The following is a 15,482-nucleotide window of genomic DNA, read 5'->3' on the forward strand; positions in this document are numbered from 1 at the left end:
GTCCCACATCGGGCTCCCTATGGGGAGCCTGCTTCTCCCTCTGCCTATGTCTCTACTTCTCTCTCTGTGTCTTTCATGAATAAATAAATAAAATATTAAAAAAATATACTTAAAAGAAAAAAGTAACGTATTGGGTAAGATGGTAAAATACATTACAGAATGATGAGGACAATGAGAGGGAGGGAAGACATAAAGATTTGAGTTTATGTTAAACATTCTCTGGGTTTGTTCACTCTCCCTCTCTCAAATACAATCTTTAAAAAAAAAATAGACATCACTAGGAAAGGATGGTTGCCTTCTACATAAGCTGAGCCTCTAAAGATGAATAGGATTTAACAAGTAAGAAAGAAGAAAGAATTTTTGTTGAAGTATGAAATCATACTTCATACTGAGTACTACGTCTATTCATGTCTATTTGTATTGGGAATTAAAATATCAAATATTTTAAATAAGTCTTAAAATAACATATAATGTAATGTATAAAATATAACATAATGCATAATGTATGATAAAATCATGTAACAAATGAGTGAATTGATTTCAAAAATAAAGGGTCCCAAATTAAAAGGTGCTGTTCTCCATGTAAGTACCCTGAAGGCAGAGGCCATATCTGTTTGATTCACTGCCATCTTTTGGGCAAATAGCACTGTGCTTGACATCTATTTTTGTTCACCAAGTATTTGAGGAACAGGAAAGTAGGTGTGAGATGGTATTGCTTCCATTTTCCTAATGTACAAAGAGACAGACAGGAATAACAAATTTTACTTGGGATTTTTAGAATTTTTGTCTTGGCTGTAGAAGAGATTATGTGACCATTATGTGACCAAAATAATCACTATGTTTATTAAATAATCATTAATGGAATAATGTGCCTAATGTCTACTGACTGAATGGTATTTTTTGGTGACCTCTGACCATACCAAATCAAATATATTGATTATATTTTATTAGGCTTTTTTTTCCTCTTAAGGTCATTAATATGCCTGAAGACTATGTCAAATATCCTTTCAAGTGACAGAGTAAGAAGACACGCATATTCATTCTTACATAAAACTAGACTTCCATTCTGCTCCCTCCAGCACTCAGTCCTGTATTATATCCAGTAAATAGTGGAATGAAAATTTTTAAGGCTGGAAAGATGGGATTTGTAGTTGAAATTTGTTCTTGTTTTTTGTTAATGCCAAAAAATGTATTTTATCTTCTGTTGAAGTATGAAATCATATGTTTTGAGTACTACGTCTATTCATGTCTATTTGTAGATTATTGTAAGTGAAGAAAAAAGATAGGAAAATAATTAAAAGAGACTCGTATAAGATGCAAATAAGCTACAAGAGTGTGGGATGAACTCATTAAATTAATGGCATGAATGATTTTCGTAATCAGTGATGGAAATGACATGATATTTTTCTCAGAGAAGACATGAGACCACAAAAAAATAGGAAGCGTTGTTTTCAAAATGCATGCTAATGTGGCACCACACCTCTCACTCCAGATAGGAGACTAAATACTAAGTAGAAAATAAAACAAAAATATGCATATAAGCAAGCCTATGTGCTTGCCTCTTGTGCTGGAGAATAAATCGAACATAACCAAGTACAAGCTTTTAAGTAGAGGTCGATCTACAGAAATTGTCATTTGCCCCCTAAGCTTACAATTATGTCATTAAATCACAATCAGGGGTGTTAGAAGGAGTAATTAGGAATATATTGTAGGGTTGCGCACTCATAAGAAATTTTTTATGGGAGGGAAAAAATCTTAAGCATTCACTGTGGGGAAGTCTCCTAAGACTTTTGAAAATCAAGCATTTCAGCCCATGAGGCTTTTATTTAGCAAGAACAGCAAAAGGTGTGTGTGTGTGTGTGTGTGTGTGTGTGTGTGTGTGTGTGTGTTTTACCTTTATTTGAAGGTTGTTTAGTATCTTGCCTTTTTCATCTATGGCCTAACATGGTTTCCAGAGAGCTAATTAGTAAGTTTTTCTTTATATTTTTCTCAAGGAATCAATGCCAAGTTTCAGTTTGAAATCATGCCAGGTGCTTCATCTGGGTTGTTCAAGATAAATCCTGACACCGGAGAGGTAGTAACGACAGCCACACTTGACAGAGAGGTTCAGGAAGTTTTCAAGCTTCGAGGTAAGGGATCCCCGACTATGCTAATAAACAAAAGTAGGCAGCAGGAGGTTAGTGGTGAAATTTTACATTTCTGTAGAGTGTCTTTAAGCACAATGTCATTGACCCAGTGCTACCAGTTAGTTTGGTCTGATGCGGTCTCCTTGGGGCAATATATTCTAGGCATGAATTAATGGCCACAATCTGTGCCACCTTCTATTTCATATCAGTACTCGTACGAGATGGAGGGGTGCCTTCTTTATCCAGCACCACAACAATTCTCTGTACTGTAGAAGATGAAAACGACCATGCACCGGATATTACTGTCCCTGGTCACAACGTCGAGGTTCTGGAAAACCAAGAGCCAGGGGTTCTCTACACTGTCTTGGCTTCTGATATGGATGCTGGCCATAATGGAGCTGTCAGATATCACATAATTGGTAAGTATTTGCTCCGCAAAAATTCCCCTCAGAACATACTCCGAGGAGCACCCCGGTGGTTATTCTCTATGTGGTGTGTGTTGCAGTGTCTAAGGAATACACACTCAGTAAGGGCTGTTTGGTGCCACGTGTGTCCTTTCCACAGACACCCTGAGCCACTGGCTTTCAAATTCCTAAATCTCCCCTCAACAACTCTGGTAAATTTTTCTAGGGTAACATTACTGGATGTGCAGATGGAACACATAACTTTTTTTTTTTTTCTGTTTTTGTGTCTTTCATATGATCACTAATATTTTTATTATTTTGAGCCATCAAGACTTCTGTTAGTTCTTTCTTAAATGGAACCTAGAGGACACAGAAATAGACAGTTCCTAGATCTGAATACCAGCGTATCACTTAAGATCTACAACCACATCCCACCCTTGATCAGAGTCTGTAGGAAATTCTACCCAGAAGATCATTTTATGATATTGCTCCCTTTGAAACAGAGGCACAAAACTTTCTGGCAAAATCACGTTAGCATTTGTATGGAGAGAGCCACATCTTCTTATTCATCTAAAAGAAAAAGTTATCGAAGAATCTGATTTTTGGCGTATGTCGGCATGCACGTAGAATGATAAAAGTTGAGGAGAAAGTAATGCTTCAGAGACTGCATCTGATGGGGAGAAGCTGCTTTCAGCTCTTGTAAAAACAGTTGTGGGACTAGCTTCTGAAAGCTATCGCTTTCTATTTGCTAAAAATCCATAACCAGTGGTTTTCTACATACCATCAATTTTACTCCAAAATAAGAATGGCTTTATTGCCTTTTTGACTAATTATAAAGATGATACATAATTGCAATAGCATAGAAAATATATACAGATTTATGGAAAACAAAAATTTGTCTCTTGCAGAGGTAACTCATTTGTTTTGAAACACACTTCTCCATGAACCTTAGTGAATGGAGACATCAATTTTATCTTGTTACCTCATTTTTAAGTCCTTTTTAAATATACTATGTGATCTTTTCATATCAGTAAATATACATATATGTTAGCATTTCAAATGATGTCTCTTATTGCTGCATATGTAAAATATCACTTATTTCATCCATTCCCTTTTATGGTCTTTTAGATATTGACCATAATAGCAGTCGTATTATTATAAAAATGCTGCAGTTGAACACTTACCCAATTATTTCCTTATGATAAATGAAGTGGAGTTATTACATCCAAGGGCATATGTGTATTGTCATCTAGAAGAACAATGCCCTTTCAAACTAATTTGTATAAGCAAGCCCAATTTTGCTTCTTTTGCATTGGGTATTTTCTTTCCTTTGTAAACTCTGCTTGTTTTCTAGAACTTCCCAAACAATCTGTGATTAAGGACCAGGGTTTGGATCTATTTTTTTTTTTTAATTTTCGATCTGTTGTGCGCTGAAACTTTTGTAAAATGCGATAAATATGAATTACTCTGAGGAGAAAAAACACAAGGCATACAAAGTGCAAGCCCCAGAGTTATAAATCTGTGATGGTATTATACAGACATAAAATAACTCCATCAAGTCTCTGTAAGATTTTCTAAATACTTACTCTGAAATTCTGTGTCTATCTTGTCAGGCACTGATTACAAACAATCCCCAGAGTGCCACCCATCACTGCATCAGTATTTGTTCATTTTCTTCTTTTCCCCATACTGTCAGTATCCCCTTCTATTGGTTTTACCCATCAATATTTATCAATCCTTCCCATCTTGAAATAAGTCTTCCCTCAGGTGTATCCCTTCACTGTCTCTTTTCCTTCACAATCTGGCTTCTTAAAAATTGTTGTGTACACTCTGGTTTCTGTATCTTTACCTTACTTTCATTTCTTAGCCTGCTATAATGTATATTCCAATGAAACTACCCCTGCTAAAAGATACTTGGGATCTTGCTGTTGCTAAATCCAGTGGATCCTTGTCACTTCTTTTTTTTTTTTTTAAGAAAAAAAGATTTTATTTATTTGAGATAGAGACACAGACAGAGAGAGTGTGCACGTGAGCCGGGGGAAGGGCAGAGGAAGCAGCAGACTCCCCGCTGAGCAGGGAGCCTGACTCAGGGCTGGATTTCAGGACCCTGAGATCATGATCTGAGCCTAAGGCAGATGTTTAACAGACTGAGCCACCCAGATGTCCCTCCTTGTCACTTCTTAATTTAATCGTACTGCTTTATGCCTTTATGCACCATGATCTGGACCCTTGATTCCACCTTGACTTCAGAAAGTCACTTTCTCCTGATCCTTCATCTGCCTTCCTAGACAAGCCTTCCCAATGTACTTGTTCTGTGGATGGTTCTCTGACTTATTGGAGTTTCCTGGGTGTTTTGTGCTTATTCTTTTACTTTTCTTATAGACATACTCTTATTGCGTCATTTCATCCCATCCTCATCTTCAGCCACCACTGGCACCCCTATATCTCCTTATCTTTATCTGCATCTGAAATCTAAGCCCCATTAAAGGACATTTTTATAGTATATGTTGGCAAATTGAATTTAAATAAAATATTAAAATAAAAAGGGGCATTTTAAAAAAAGTAAAATAATGACTTTCATACAAAAATGAAATAACAGTTGCCAAAGATTTTTTTATTTAAGCCATTGATTAATGAGCAAACAAAAAGATGTTAAAATTGGTCCAAGAGAATCCCAAGATAGACACACACACACACACACACACACACACACAACTCGCACACCCAGGAAATAAGGAGTTCTGAAATGTAGAGGAGGTCTACCTGCAGGACAATAACCAAAGACACTGCACTACATAATTAATTTGCATTTGTGGACAAGAATCTTTGCATTATTATCAGGTCTCAACAGTTTAGAGAGTGATAAAATAGATAGAGCAGAGTGAAGGGAGAAGCCAACTCAAATGGCAAAGCCAGACCAGACATTCACCAATCTTTTTTTTCACCCTAGCACACCCACTTCTTTCCCTCTCATTTCAAATTGTTTCATCTCAAGAACGCAGTTGTTATGCCCAACAACATCGCATTACCAGTGTGTCCCCAACTGTACTCCGCACTCAGGATCTCCTAGAGTCTCTGCCAGACACCTTGCTCAACTTATCCTTAGTGGAATCTTGAAAAACCATGTATTCCCAGCACATGTTTTTTTTTCAAGTAATTGACTAAAAATTTTTATTAGAAGTTGAACTAGTATTGCTCAGAATATTTTAAATATTGGCATGTTAAAACAAACAGCTGTCACCTTTTAAAAGTATCAAATAGAATAAAAAATATACGTGAACTTCTAAAAAAACATACATATACTTCCCAGGCAGGGGAAGGCTTCTGTTCAAGGCCAGGCCATGCCCCTTACTTTCCCTCATTCCCACCAGCCCTGCCCAAGCCAAAGGTCAGGCCCAGACTCTTAGGTCAGGCCCACAGCTGAGAGTCCTGCACCCTGAGACACTGAGAGACTTAGAATCTTTCCAGAAGCACCCTGCACCAGCAAAGTCACCTGCCAAGGCACCATGCTCAAGAGATAGACTAGAGAAGATATGCTAGAGGTAACAACATTACAGAATGTGGAAAAGACAGACTCGTGATTTTAGGTGATTTCTCAGGCAGAACAATTTTCGGAGTAAGAATATGTAAACTAGGCTTCTGGGAATTACCTTAAAACTACTAGTTTCCAGATACTTCTTAGAAAACTTCATATGACCCCAAGGGTACTCTGACCTCATTTTAAACACAACTTCACTCTTTCACCCAAGCCCCATCATGAATCCTTCATCCCTTACTCCTTACTTTTGTCCTTAATGTCTTTGGGATGTGTCTACTTCCTCTATGCACGTATTCATTTAGAACCTCCCGGCTGCTCAAGCAAAGTACTGCAATAGCCCCCTAACTATGTTCTAACCCAGCTTTGTCATTGCTGTCCAGCTCCCTTCCAAAAGCAGAAAATGTGACTCATGACCCTTTCCCTTCTCAAATCCTTCAGGAGCTCCCTATGGATGTCGAGGTAGACTCTTCAGCAGTGTACACAGCGTGCTTCATGACTTAGCCCCCTGCTTATCTCCTAAATCTGAGTCTTCCCGCCTGTCAACTGTCTCCCTACCCTCTGCACACAAATCCCCAGGAAACCCTGTGTTCTAGCTACATGAAAACATTTGCAGCCTTTAGTTCCCATAGTCCTAAGACTTCCCTCAGGCTCTCCCCTCTGCATAGAACACACTTTCCAAAACTCTTAGCCAGGCTTCCTCTGCTTTAGAAACCAGTTCTGATGTTACTTTTTGTAATAAACATTCCTGCCCATCCTCACACAGGACTGTGCACCCTTCCTCTGTGCTCCTGGGTGCCCTGTGCATATGATTTTCACTTTAATGTCCCAGTACTGACTCAGTACTGACCCAGGTTCTTTCTGGACTGTAAATTCTTGCACACTGGGATCATGCCTTACTGTCCTCGCATTCCCAGCACCCAGCACATACTTGGCATGTGGCAGGTTCTCCTTAAATGTTTGCTGAGTGAATGCATCATTTTATCAACTACAAATGCCACAGAAATGTAGATTTATCTGATCACCCCTATATTTGGTACAAATTAGTTGTGTTTTATGAACAAAACACAAATGCAAGTGCTTCTCCTCAGCCTCCAACCCTACTTCTGGCTGTTGTTTTCTTGAATGCTGTTCTGCTTCTTTCCCCTTATGCCCCTAGCAGACACACCATTCCCACTCTGTTTGGAATGGTGCATCTCATCCAAGAATATGCCCCTCGCCCAAGATGTTGCCAGCGAGTCACTGAACTGCATTTCTCCTAATTTTTAGAATGACTTTAAAATGTCTTTGAAGGTTGTTTTTTTTTTTTTTGTCTCTGTGTTCGGGCTTAAATTTAATTCTGCTTGGTGCCATGGGCAATAGGAAAGGGAAGATTTTTTTGGAGAATACAGAGAAGAATAAACATATCATCCTTCCTTATGTTGGAGAAGAAATAGACAAAAATTCTCCTGTCTCTTATAGAAGTGTCATGATTCATGCACAAGGTTCATGGGAATGTAGAAGAGAATCAATGTGTCCACATTACTACTATGAATCTGTTCATTTGTTATTGATATCTAAAAAAGGACATTATATCCTGTTTCTTATCCCATCTGGTATTATTTCAAATAAGACAAACATTTTAGTCATTCAAGAGGAAAATATATGAAAATAAAAAGTTGTGAATACATACACAAAAATCCATACTGCTGCAAATCAGTCCAAGCAAGTGTTCTAATTAGTTGAATTAAGATGGATATTGAATTATATTATTTTGTTTATCCTCTGATAATAGAAGCTTCATGAGGGCAGGGCCTTTATCATGTCCACTGTTATATCCTCAATAGTTATAAAAATGCTGGATGTAATAATCATGAAACAGATATTTGTTGATGAATGAATCCTATATATATAGGATTATATATATATGTTTATATATGTATATGTTTCATCATATGTATGACTGATATATATCATATATACGTATATATATGAATCATATGTATAAGTATATATACCTAGCAGAGGGCTGCTACTTCAATTCAAATGAAATTTGAGTTTGAATTTATTTTCTTTAACAGATGGAAATACTGATGAATACTTTGCTATTAATGAAACATCAGGAGAACTCTCAACCACTCGAGCTTTGGACCGGGAGCAAGTCAGCAATTTTACCCTAGTCATCTTGTGCTCTGACCTGGGGGATCCACCAAGGAGCTCTCTAGTGCAGTTGCAGGTTAAAGTTTTGGATGACAATGACCATGGCCCTTCCTTCCCCACTCTGCTTTACCAGGCCTCTGTGAGAGAAGATGCCCAGGTGGGAACAGTGGTTCTTATGCTGTCTGCTGTGGACAGGGATGAAGGTCTGAATGGACAAACTGAGTATTTTCTAGTGGATGAGGCTTCTGATGCATTCACCATTGATCCTGTGACAGGTGCATTGAGAACCCGCCACACCCTGGACAGAGAAGCCAGATCTCAGCACACATTTAGGGCTGTGGCCAGAGACTGTAGTGTCCAGGGCTCTAGAAGCACCACAGTAATTATAAAAGTACATGTCACGGATGTTAATGACAATGATCCAGTTTGGGAGCAGAACCCCTTTGAAATTTTTCTTGCCCCCCAGGCACCTACTAACCAGACAACTGCTGTTCTGACAGCCAGTGACCCAGACTTGGGACCCAATGGAACTGTTGTTTTTAGTTTTGCAGAGACCCAGTCAATGTTTTCTATTGATAAGTATACAGGAGAAGTTCAACTTCAGCACCACACATCTTCAGAATATTTTCCAATCTGGCTGCAGTTAAAAGTTAGGGACCAGGGGGTCCCAGCTAGGATGGCCACTGGCCTCTTGGTTGTTCACATGGAAGGAGAAGATGTCAAGATTTCCTTCAGTCACCCTCTGTATACAGGGACTGTGACCGAAAATTGTGATGCAGGTGAGTGTCCCCTCAAGTTTTTGTATGTTGTACCTGATTTGGCAAAATGCTTAAAACTAACAATTATACAACAGGAGTGCTGTTGGAGATTAAGTTGCCAATTTCTGAGTTCAGCCAATTTTTGATATGCTGATGTTCATCCATAGTCAGTATTAGCACGGTACCTTCAAATACAGTGAAACACACACACACACACACACACCTTTATAGACAACAAAGAGTAAAAATACTGAAAAATAAATCATTTAGGGCTTTTGAAGTTTCAGTTAATTTAGGCTTACAATTAAAAAAAATTCTTTTTATTTAAATGTATCTGAATTCCTTAACAAGTGTATATTTCCTAAAGTACTTTCTTAGCAATACAATAAAAGAGGAGGTAGGTTGTGGTTAAATGCTTGGGCTCTGCCAGAGTTTATTTATTATCTTTTTTATTTTTTATTTTTTTAAAGAGATTTTATTTATTTATTCATGAGAGACACAGAAAGAGTGAGGCAGAGACACAGGCAGAGGGAGAAGCAGCCTCCATGCAGGGAGCCTGATGTGGGACTTGATCCCAGGAACCAAGATCACGCCCTGGGCCAGAGGCAGGCGCTAAACCCCTGAGCCCCCCAGGGATCCCCTCTGCCCGAGTTTATCCAAATTCAGCCACTGTTCCTCCTTGGGCAGCTGCATCCTCTGAGCCTCAGTTTCCTAATCCATAAATTAGGAATAAGAATCATGCCTACCTCACTAGGTTCTGGAGGCTGAATAAACTGGTTCATGTAAAGCACTTAAAACAGTATCTGACACATAGTGAACATGTAGTAAATAGAAACTACTAGTACTATTATCATTCATTTTGATACAGTCAGCAGTGGCTTTCAAACAGTGCAGTAATATCTGATCCCCAAAGAATTCAGCACAGCTCAAGACCAGACTTCTGTGAACAGTAACTGTTTTTCCTAGTAACACTAAATTATTTTCCAATTATTTCCTTACATTTATGCCATAATGGGAAACGTAAATAAAAACTAATTTTAATTATCTTTCTAACGCAATGTGAAAAAAAAAAACCCTCCCGTGTAGATACTTGTAAATTGAAAGACATTTGACCAGGGTAATTATATCTAACTAGAGAGTGGAGACAGGAATCTACTGATTCTTTCCACCAACTAGGCAAAGCACAAAGAGGAGGAGTTTGGTTGCTAAAGGTGTGCTGTGTGCTGTGCACCTGCTCGTGGCATTTTTTTGTTTGCGTTTTGTCATTCCGTCATGATTCAATCTCACTTTATCCATACCTACACAAGTTGTTACTTGAAAGACAACCTGCATTTTCTGAAATCGACTTACTAATTTCATAGTGAAAATACCTGTTACACATTTCATACTGCTTTCTCTATGAAAAAAGAATATTCAGTTTAATACTGAATATTAAATTAGGGTTGTTTTCAGTTACTTTTTTTTAAAGATTTTATTTATTCATGAGGGACAGAGAGAGAGAGAGAGGCAGAGACACACAGGCAGAGGGAGAAGCAGGCTCCCTGCAGGAAGCCCGACGCAGGACTCGATCCTGGGACTCTAGGGTCACACCCAGAGTCAAAGGCAGATGCTCAACCACTGAGCCACCCAGGCATCCCTCAGTTATACATTATTAACTTGACTTTTGACCCTTTTCAGAATTATGGTTGTCCCATAGGTCACTTCCTCAGAAGGCCTCTTATTGATTCTAAACATAATTAAGAGTAAATTGCAGTCATCTGCATCAAATGAAATAATAGTGACTTCCAACTTCTATTCTTGTGTGTAACGAGACTTCCACATAAGCAGTAAATGTTTAACAATAAAATATACTCCTCGGGCTGTATTTCTATTACTCTTAAGATGCACACATTCCAACACCAGAGCAGAACCTGATGGAAAGTAAACAGTTTGTAAATAATAGAACACAAAATACAATATATTAATCTTTAAATTGATCTGATAAAATTACAGAACCTTTGAGCCCAGCCTTCCTCTGCAGTACAAATATGAACATTCTCTAAACATCCTTGCCATGTGGTCTTATCGTCTCTACTTGAATATTTTGGTGACTGAGCACTTAGAAGGGTGGTTCTTGAAATTGGGTGTGAAGCTAATGATCTGTAACCCACCTGGGAAGTTTCTGCCTGCCTCATTAGGTCTGGGAGCCAGGAATTGTTTTTAACAAGCTCCACTGAGGATTTGACTGCAGGGCAAAGTTGGAAAATCTTACTTGGAAAGTCATTCATATATTGGAGGCCCAGCTCTGCCTCCTTTCTGTCTATCCATGAATCTAGTTCTGCCTTCTGGAGCACTCCACTGCTCTACACAGTTGCTTTTCAGATATTTTATTTGCTCCTTGCACATATATATTTTTTTAATTAGTATTAAGTGCCAGGTACTGTCTCCTGGGCTATATTCACGAATTTGTCCTTGTGAAGCTTACATTCTTTTTTTTTCCCTCAAAGATTTTATTTATGTATTTGAGAGAGAGAGAGAGAGAGAAGGCACAAGCGGGGGGAGCAGGAGAGGGAGAGGAAGAAGCAGCTCCCCACTGAGCAGGGCACAGACCTGGGTTTGATCCCAGGACCCCAAGATCATGACCTGATCCGAAGGCAGACGCGTAAGATGCTTAAGCCACCAAGCCACCCAGGCACCTGTGAGGCTTACAGTCTAGCAGGAATAGAGGGACAGTGTCAATGAACATAATAAATAACTATATTTAGATGGTGATAAGAGCTATCAAATAAAAAAAATGCAGAGCAAAGTTAAGAGGGACTTGGGAGCTCTGGAGTAGGGGACAGATTGCAGTTTTAAATAGTAGGTAAGGGTGGGCATCGTGGAGCAGGCACATTTGGGCAAAGACCTAGAGAGAGGAGGTAGAGGATTTCAGAAAAAAAAGGAAAAAGAAAAGTGGTGGGAGCCTGCCTGGTTTGTTCAAACAAAATCAAAGAGGATGTGTGGCTGGGACAGAGTAAGCAAAGACAAGAATAATAGGAAAGGAAGTAAAAGGACTCACAGACCATGTGGGGCCTCGCCAACCACTGGGGACACTTTAGGTTTTACTCAAGTAGTTTTCTCTTTAATTCATTTGGTTGTCCTTCCTAATAGAGTTTCTGACCACTACTAGTACACATTCACATCCAATATAAATTCTCCAGAGTAATAGGCATTACATATATTATTCCTCAAAAGAATCAGCATGGGAAGTCATCACTGTTATCACACTTTTTGAGATTAGTGAATGAAATTTCTAAATATTAAGTAATGTGCCTGGGCTTTCCCTAATTGTTAGAATATTCTTTCTCAACTCACCCAGGATCAGTTTGTTTGCAGAATTAAACCTAAATATAAGTCAATATCTAAGGCACCCCACAGAAAACATTTCAGTATGAAATCAAGTTACGGATTAGTAAAAAAAAAAAGTTATGGATTAGTAAGTCTATTTGTGGTTGAATTCGGGACTGAATTAAAATAACACTAATAACAACTGCCATGGGAGTACAAGATTTGCACCTGTTTTTCTTTTTGCTACGTGCCATTCATTTGTAGGTCACAGGTTCACCCTGTTGATAGGAGGCAGCCGTTTGGCAGAGGACTACCTTGACTCTAGCCTGTTGCCCACCACTCGAGCAGCATCACCTCAAATCTGTACACCTTCAGTCCACTCGCAGCCATCACAATCGGGATTAGTCAGTAAGGTTAAGAGTACCGAGTCCAAGATAAAAGTTAGGACTGGAGACGGTGAGGACCAAATTACTTTCTTACCTCTGATGATGGGCCTCCTATTTGAGATTAAATCAGAAAAGCTAATGAATAAATGGATGGGAAGCCTTCATCCAGCTGTCCACACCATTGTGTTTTCTTTGACCTCTGATCAGAATTGTTCTTCTTAGTCCTCTTGTATTTAGAATTATTGAATTAAATTTGACTGTTATCTTAATAGACCTTAACACTCTAAAAAATCAATTTATTAAATCTTACTAATAAAGACGACTAGAAATACTTCTGGCAGTACCACAAGCACATGGAATCCACAAACATTCAGGTAGGTATACATATCAAGACGACTGAAACAACGGTTGGGACCTACACTGTGACATGTGTAAAGGACGTAAAGTCTAAATTGAGAAAGGAGCTAAACATTATGCATAGAATAGGAAGGAGAGAGAGAAAAGGAAAAGATGACAGTTAAGAAACCTTTGAATTGGGGATCCCTGGGTGGCTCAGCAGTTTGGTGCCTGCCTTTGGCCCAGGGCGCGATCCTGGAGTCCCGGGATTGAGTCCCACGTCGGGCTCCCGGTGCATGGAGCCTGCTTCTCCCTCTGCCTGTGTCTCTGCCTCTCTCTCTCTCTCTCTCTCATAAATAAATAAATAAATAAATAAATAAATAAATAAATAAATAAATAAATAAACCTTAAAAAAAAAAAAAGAAACTATTGAATTTGATTAGATACAACTAACCTACACTTGGATTTCCTAAGCTCCTGTGAATAACAGTGACAAGGTGCACAACATATTGATTGACATTTCAAGCTGACCAGAGCTTTGCCTGGACCTAAATTCAGTTCAGACTGTTGGATCATATCATAGGCACCAGAAGGTGATTTTTTTCTTTTTGCTTTTGAATTCCAGTGGTTTTAAAGACTGTAAATCCGTTGATTAGTGCTAGGGTGGCCTTGATATAAATTAATTAATAAATAACGTTTTATAGCTTCCAGCATTATTTCCTCCCAAGTATGTGTTCAATTTTTAATTTTATTTTCAAATTTAAAAATATGTGCCTATTGGAAGTTTAAATTTTCTGTGGGTTATTCAGATTATCCTATCAGTGGGTATCACTTGACATCCTGAATGAATTATTTTTTTATCATAAATTTTCATCATCCCAAACTAATTTTTACATTTAAATATTCTTTTAAGAAAATAAAAAGCTAAGGGACACCTGGGTGGCTCAGTCAGTTAAGCATCTGCCTTCGGCTCAGGTCATGATCCTGGGGTCCTGAGATTGAGCCCCATGTAGGGCTCTCTGCTTCTCCTTCTCCCTCTCTCTATGTCTCTCTCAAACAAATAAATAAAATCTTAAAAAAAGAAAATAAAATCTTTCAAAATGTTGAAACAAATGACTCCAATGTATTTATATTTGTTTAACGTTTCTTTCTTGGAAAGCCTACAGGTTTGAGTTTTGGTTAACATTGCCTTCATCTACTAACAACATTAAATTTAACATCAACTGCTTAAAATGATATATAGTTCAGTACATAGTTTCCATTTGAAAAGCAGATCTTTCATAGGTAAAGTTTCTTTAAGAGTTGGAGTTGGTCATGATATGTGCACTTACAGAAAGAGTCACTCTCCAGGATACCATTTGCCTGTAAGAGAGAGGCTGCCCGTATAGCAACATGAAAGAAAGAGTTGAAATCCAAGTGATTCCCCTCTTTTTACTCTTGCCATTGTTCCTCTTCAACCCAGATGAGGAGAAATCTAACTTTCCTGAATTTTTTGAAGTGAAAAATCAACCACTTGCTTGTCTGTGGTGTTTCAATCCATTAAGTAATTGAAATGAACCTTCCAGAAGCCAGCATTTATTTCTTGTTTCACTCCCAGTGCTTTGGGTATCCTGAGGTCACGATTCCCAGTGTGGACAATTCACAACTTCGTGCATTTCTTGTAGTGACTAAGAGGGGAAGAAAATGAAATTATGAATTGTATTGATACTGTGATTAAAAGTTAAAACTCAGACCTTAAAGAGCTTGAGATAAAATTAAAACATGATGACCCATAGGGGCATTCTAAGTAGTCAATTATGTATATTTAATTTTGTATCATAAACAAACCTGATGCCGATGGTTCAGAGGACAGCCCCTTCTTCTAGCCCTTTGGCAATTGATCCATTAAATTTTGGCTCTCACTCTTGGTAAGCTGGGCACATATATGTAGAGTATGGTGTGATAGAAGTTAGTGTAGCTACATGGGTCACACTCACAGTATAGGAGCTCTCTTTCTCCTCCTATAAAGTGGAGGGGATAAGGATTTCCTCGCAGGGCTTCTGTAAGGATTAAATGAAGTCATAGAGTGTGCTAGTCATTGTTTTTATTCTTCTTATTGCTCTCCTCCTTCTGTCTCAAATACTTTATAGAATTCTCTAAAATTCACCGAGTGTAAATTCTTACCAGAGCAACCAGTTATTACACAACAATTCTGTAACAATGGTAAAATACTTAGAATTTTTTAAAGCCCTACCATTCCATTCTGCTCCATTCTCTCTCCAAACAAGATAACAATTAGACTTTCCAAGGTGACAAAATTCCCATAATTTTAGAAGAGTTCCCATAATCTATGTTATCAATGACTTTGGGACAGGCCCCAACATATACATTTTTATGATCATGAAAAAAAAAAAGAGAAGCAATTATTCCCTGTCATCCCTTTTTCATTATTTTATTTAAGGCCAGTCTTACATGTGGAATGAAACTCATTGGAATGAATGCTATCTAACCAT

At 38.3% G+C, this 15,482-nt stretch overlaps 1 protein-coding gene across 1 annotated transcript in view; it reads left to right on the forward strand.

Moving 5' to 3' along the window:
• Positions 1–15,482, forward strand: part of DCHS2 (dachsous cadherin-related 2) — a 228,275-nt gene that overhangs the window by 165,526 nt on the left and 47,267 nt on the right. Inside the window, exons 11-13 of the mRNA XM_041737820.1 lie at positions 1,995–2,129; positions 2,336–2,545; positions 8,126–8,983. Of these exons, the coding sequence (XP_041593754.1) occupies positions 1,995–2,129; positions 2,336–2,545; positions 8,126–8,983 (1,203 nt within the window). The remainder of the gene's footprint in view (positions 1–1,994; positions 2,130–2,335; positions 2,546–8,125; positions 8,984–15,482) is intronic.

This window comes from Vulpes lagopus, chromosome 23 (assembly GCF_018345385.1).
Source record: "Vulpes lagopus strain Blue_001 chromosome 23, ASM1834538v1, whole genome shotgun sequence".
NCBI lineage: Eukaryota > Metazoa > Chordata > Mammalia > Carnivora > Canidae > Vulpes > Vulpes lagopus.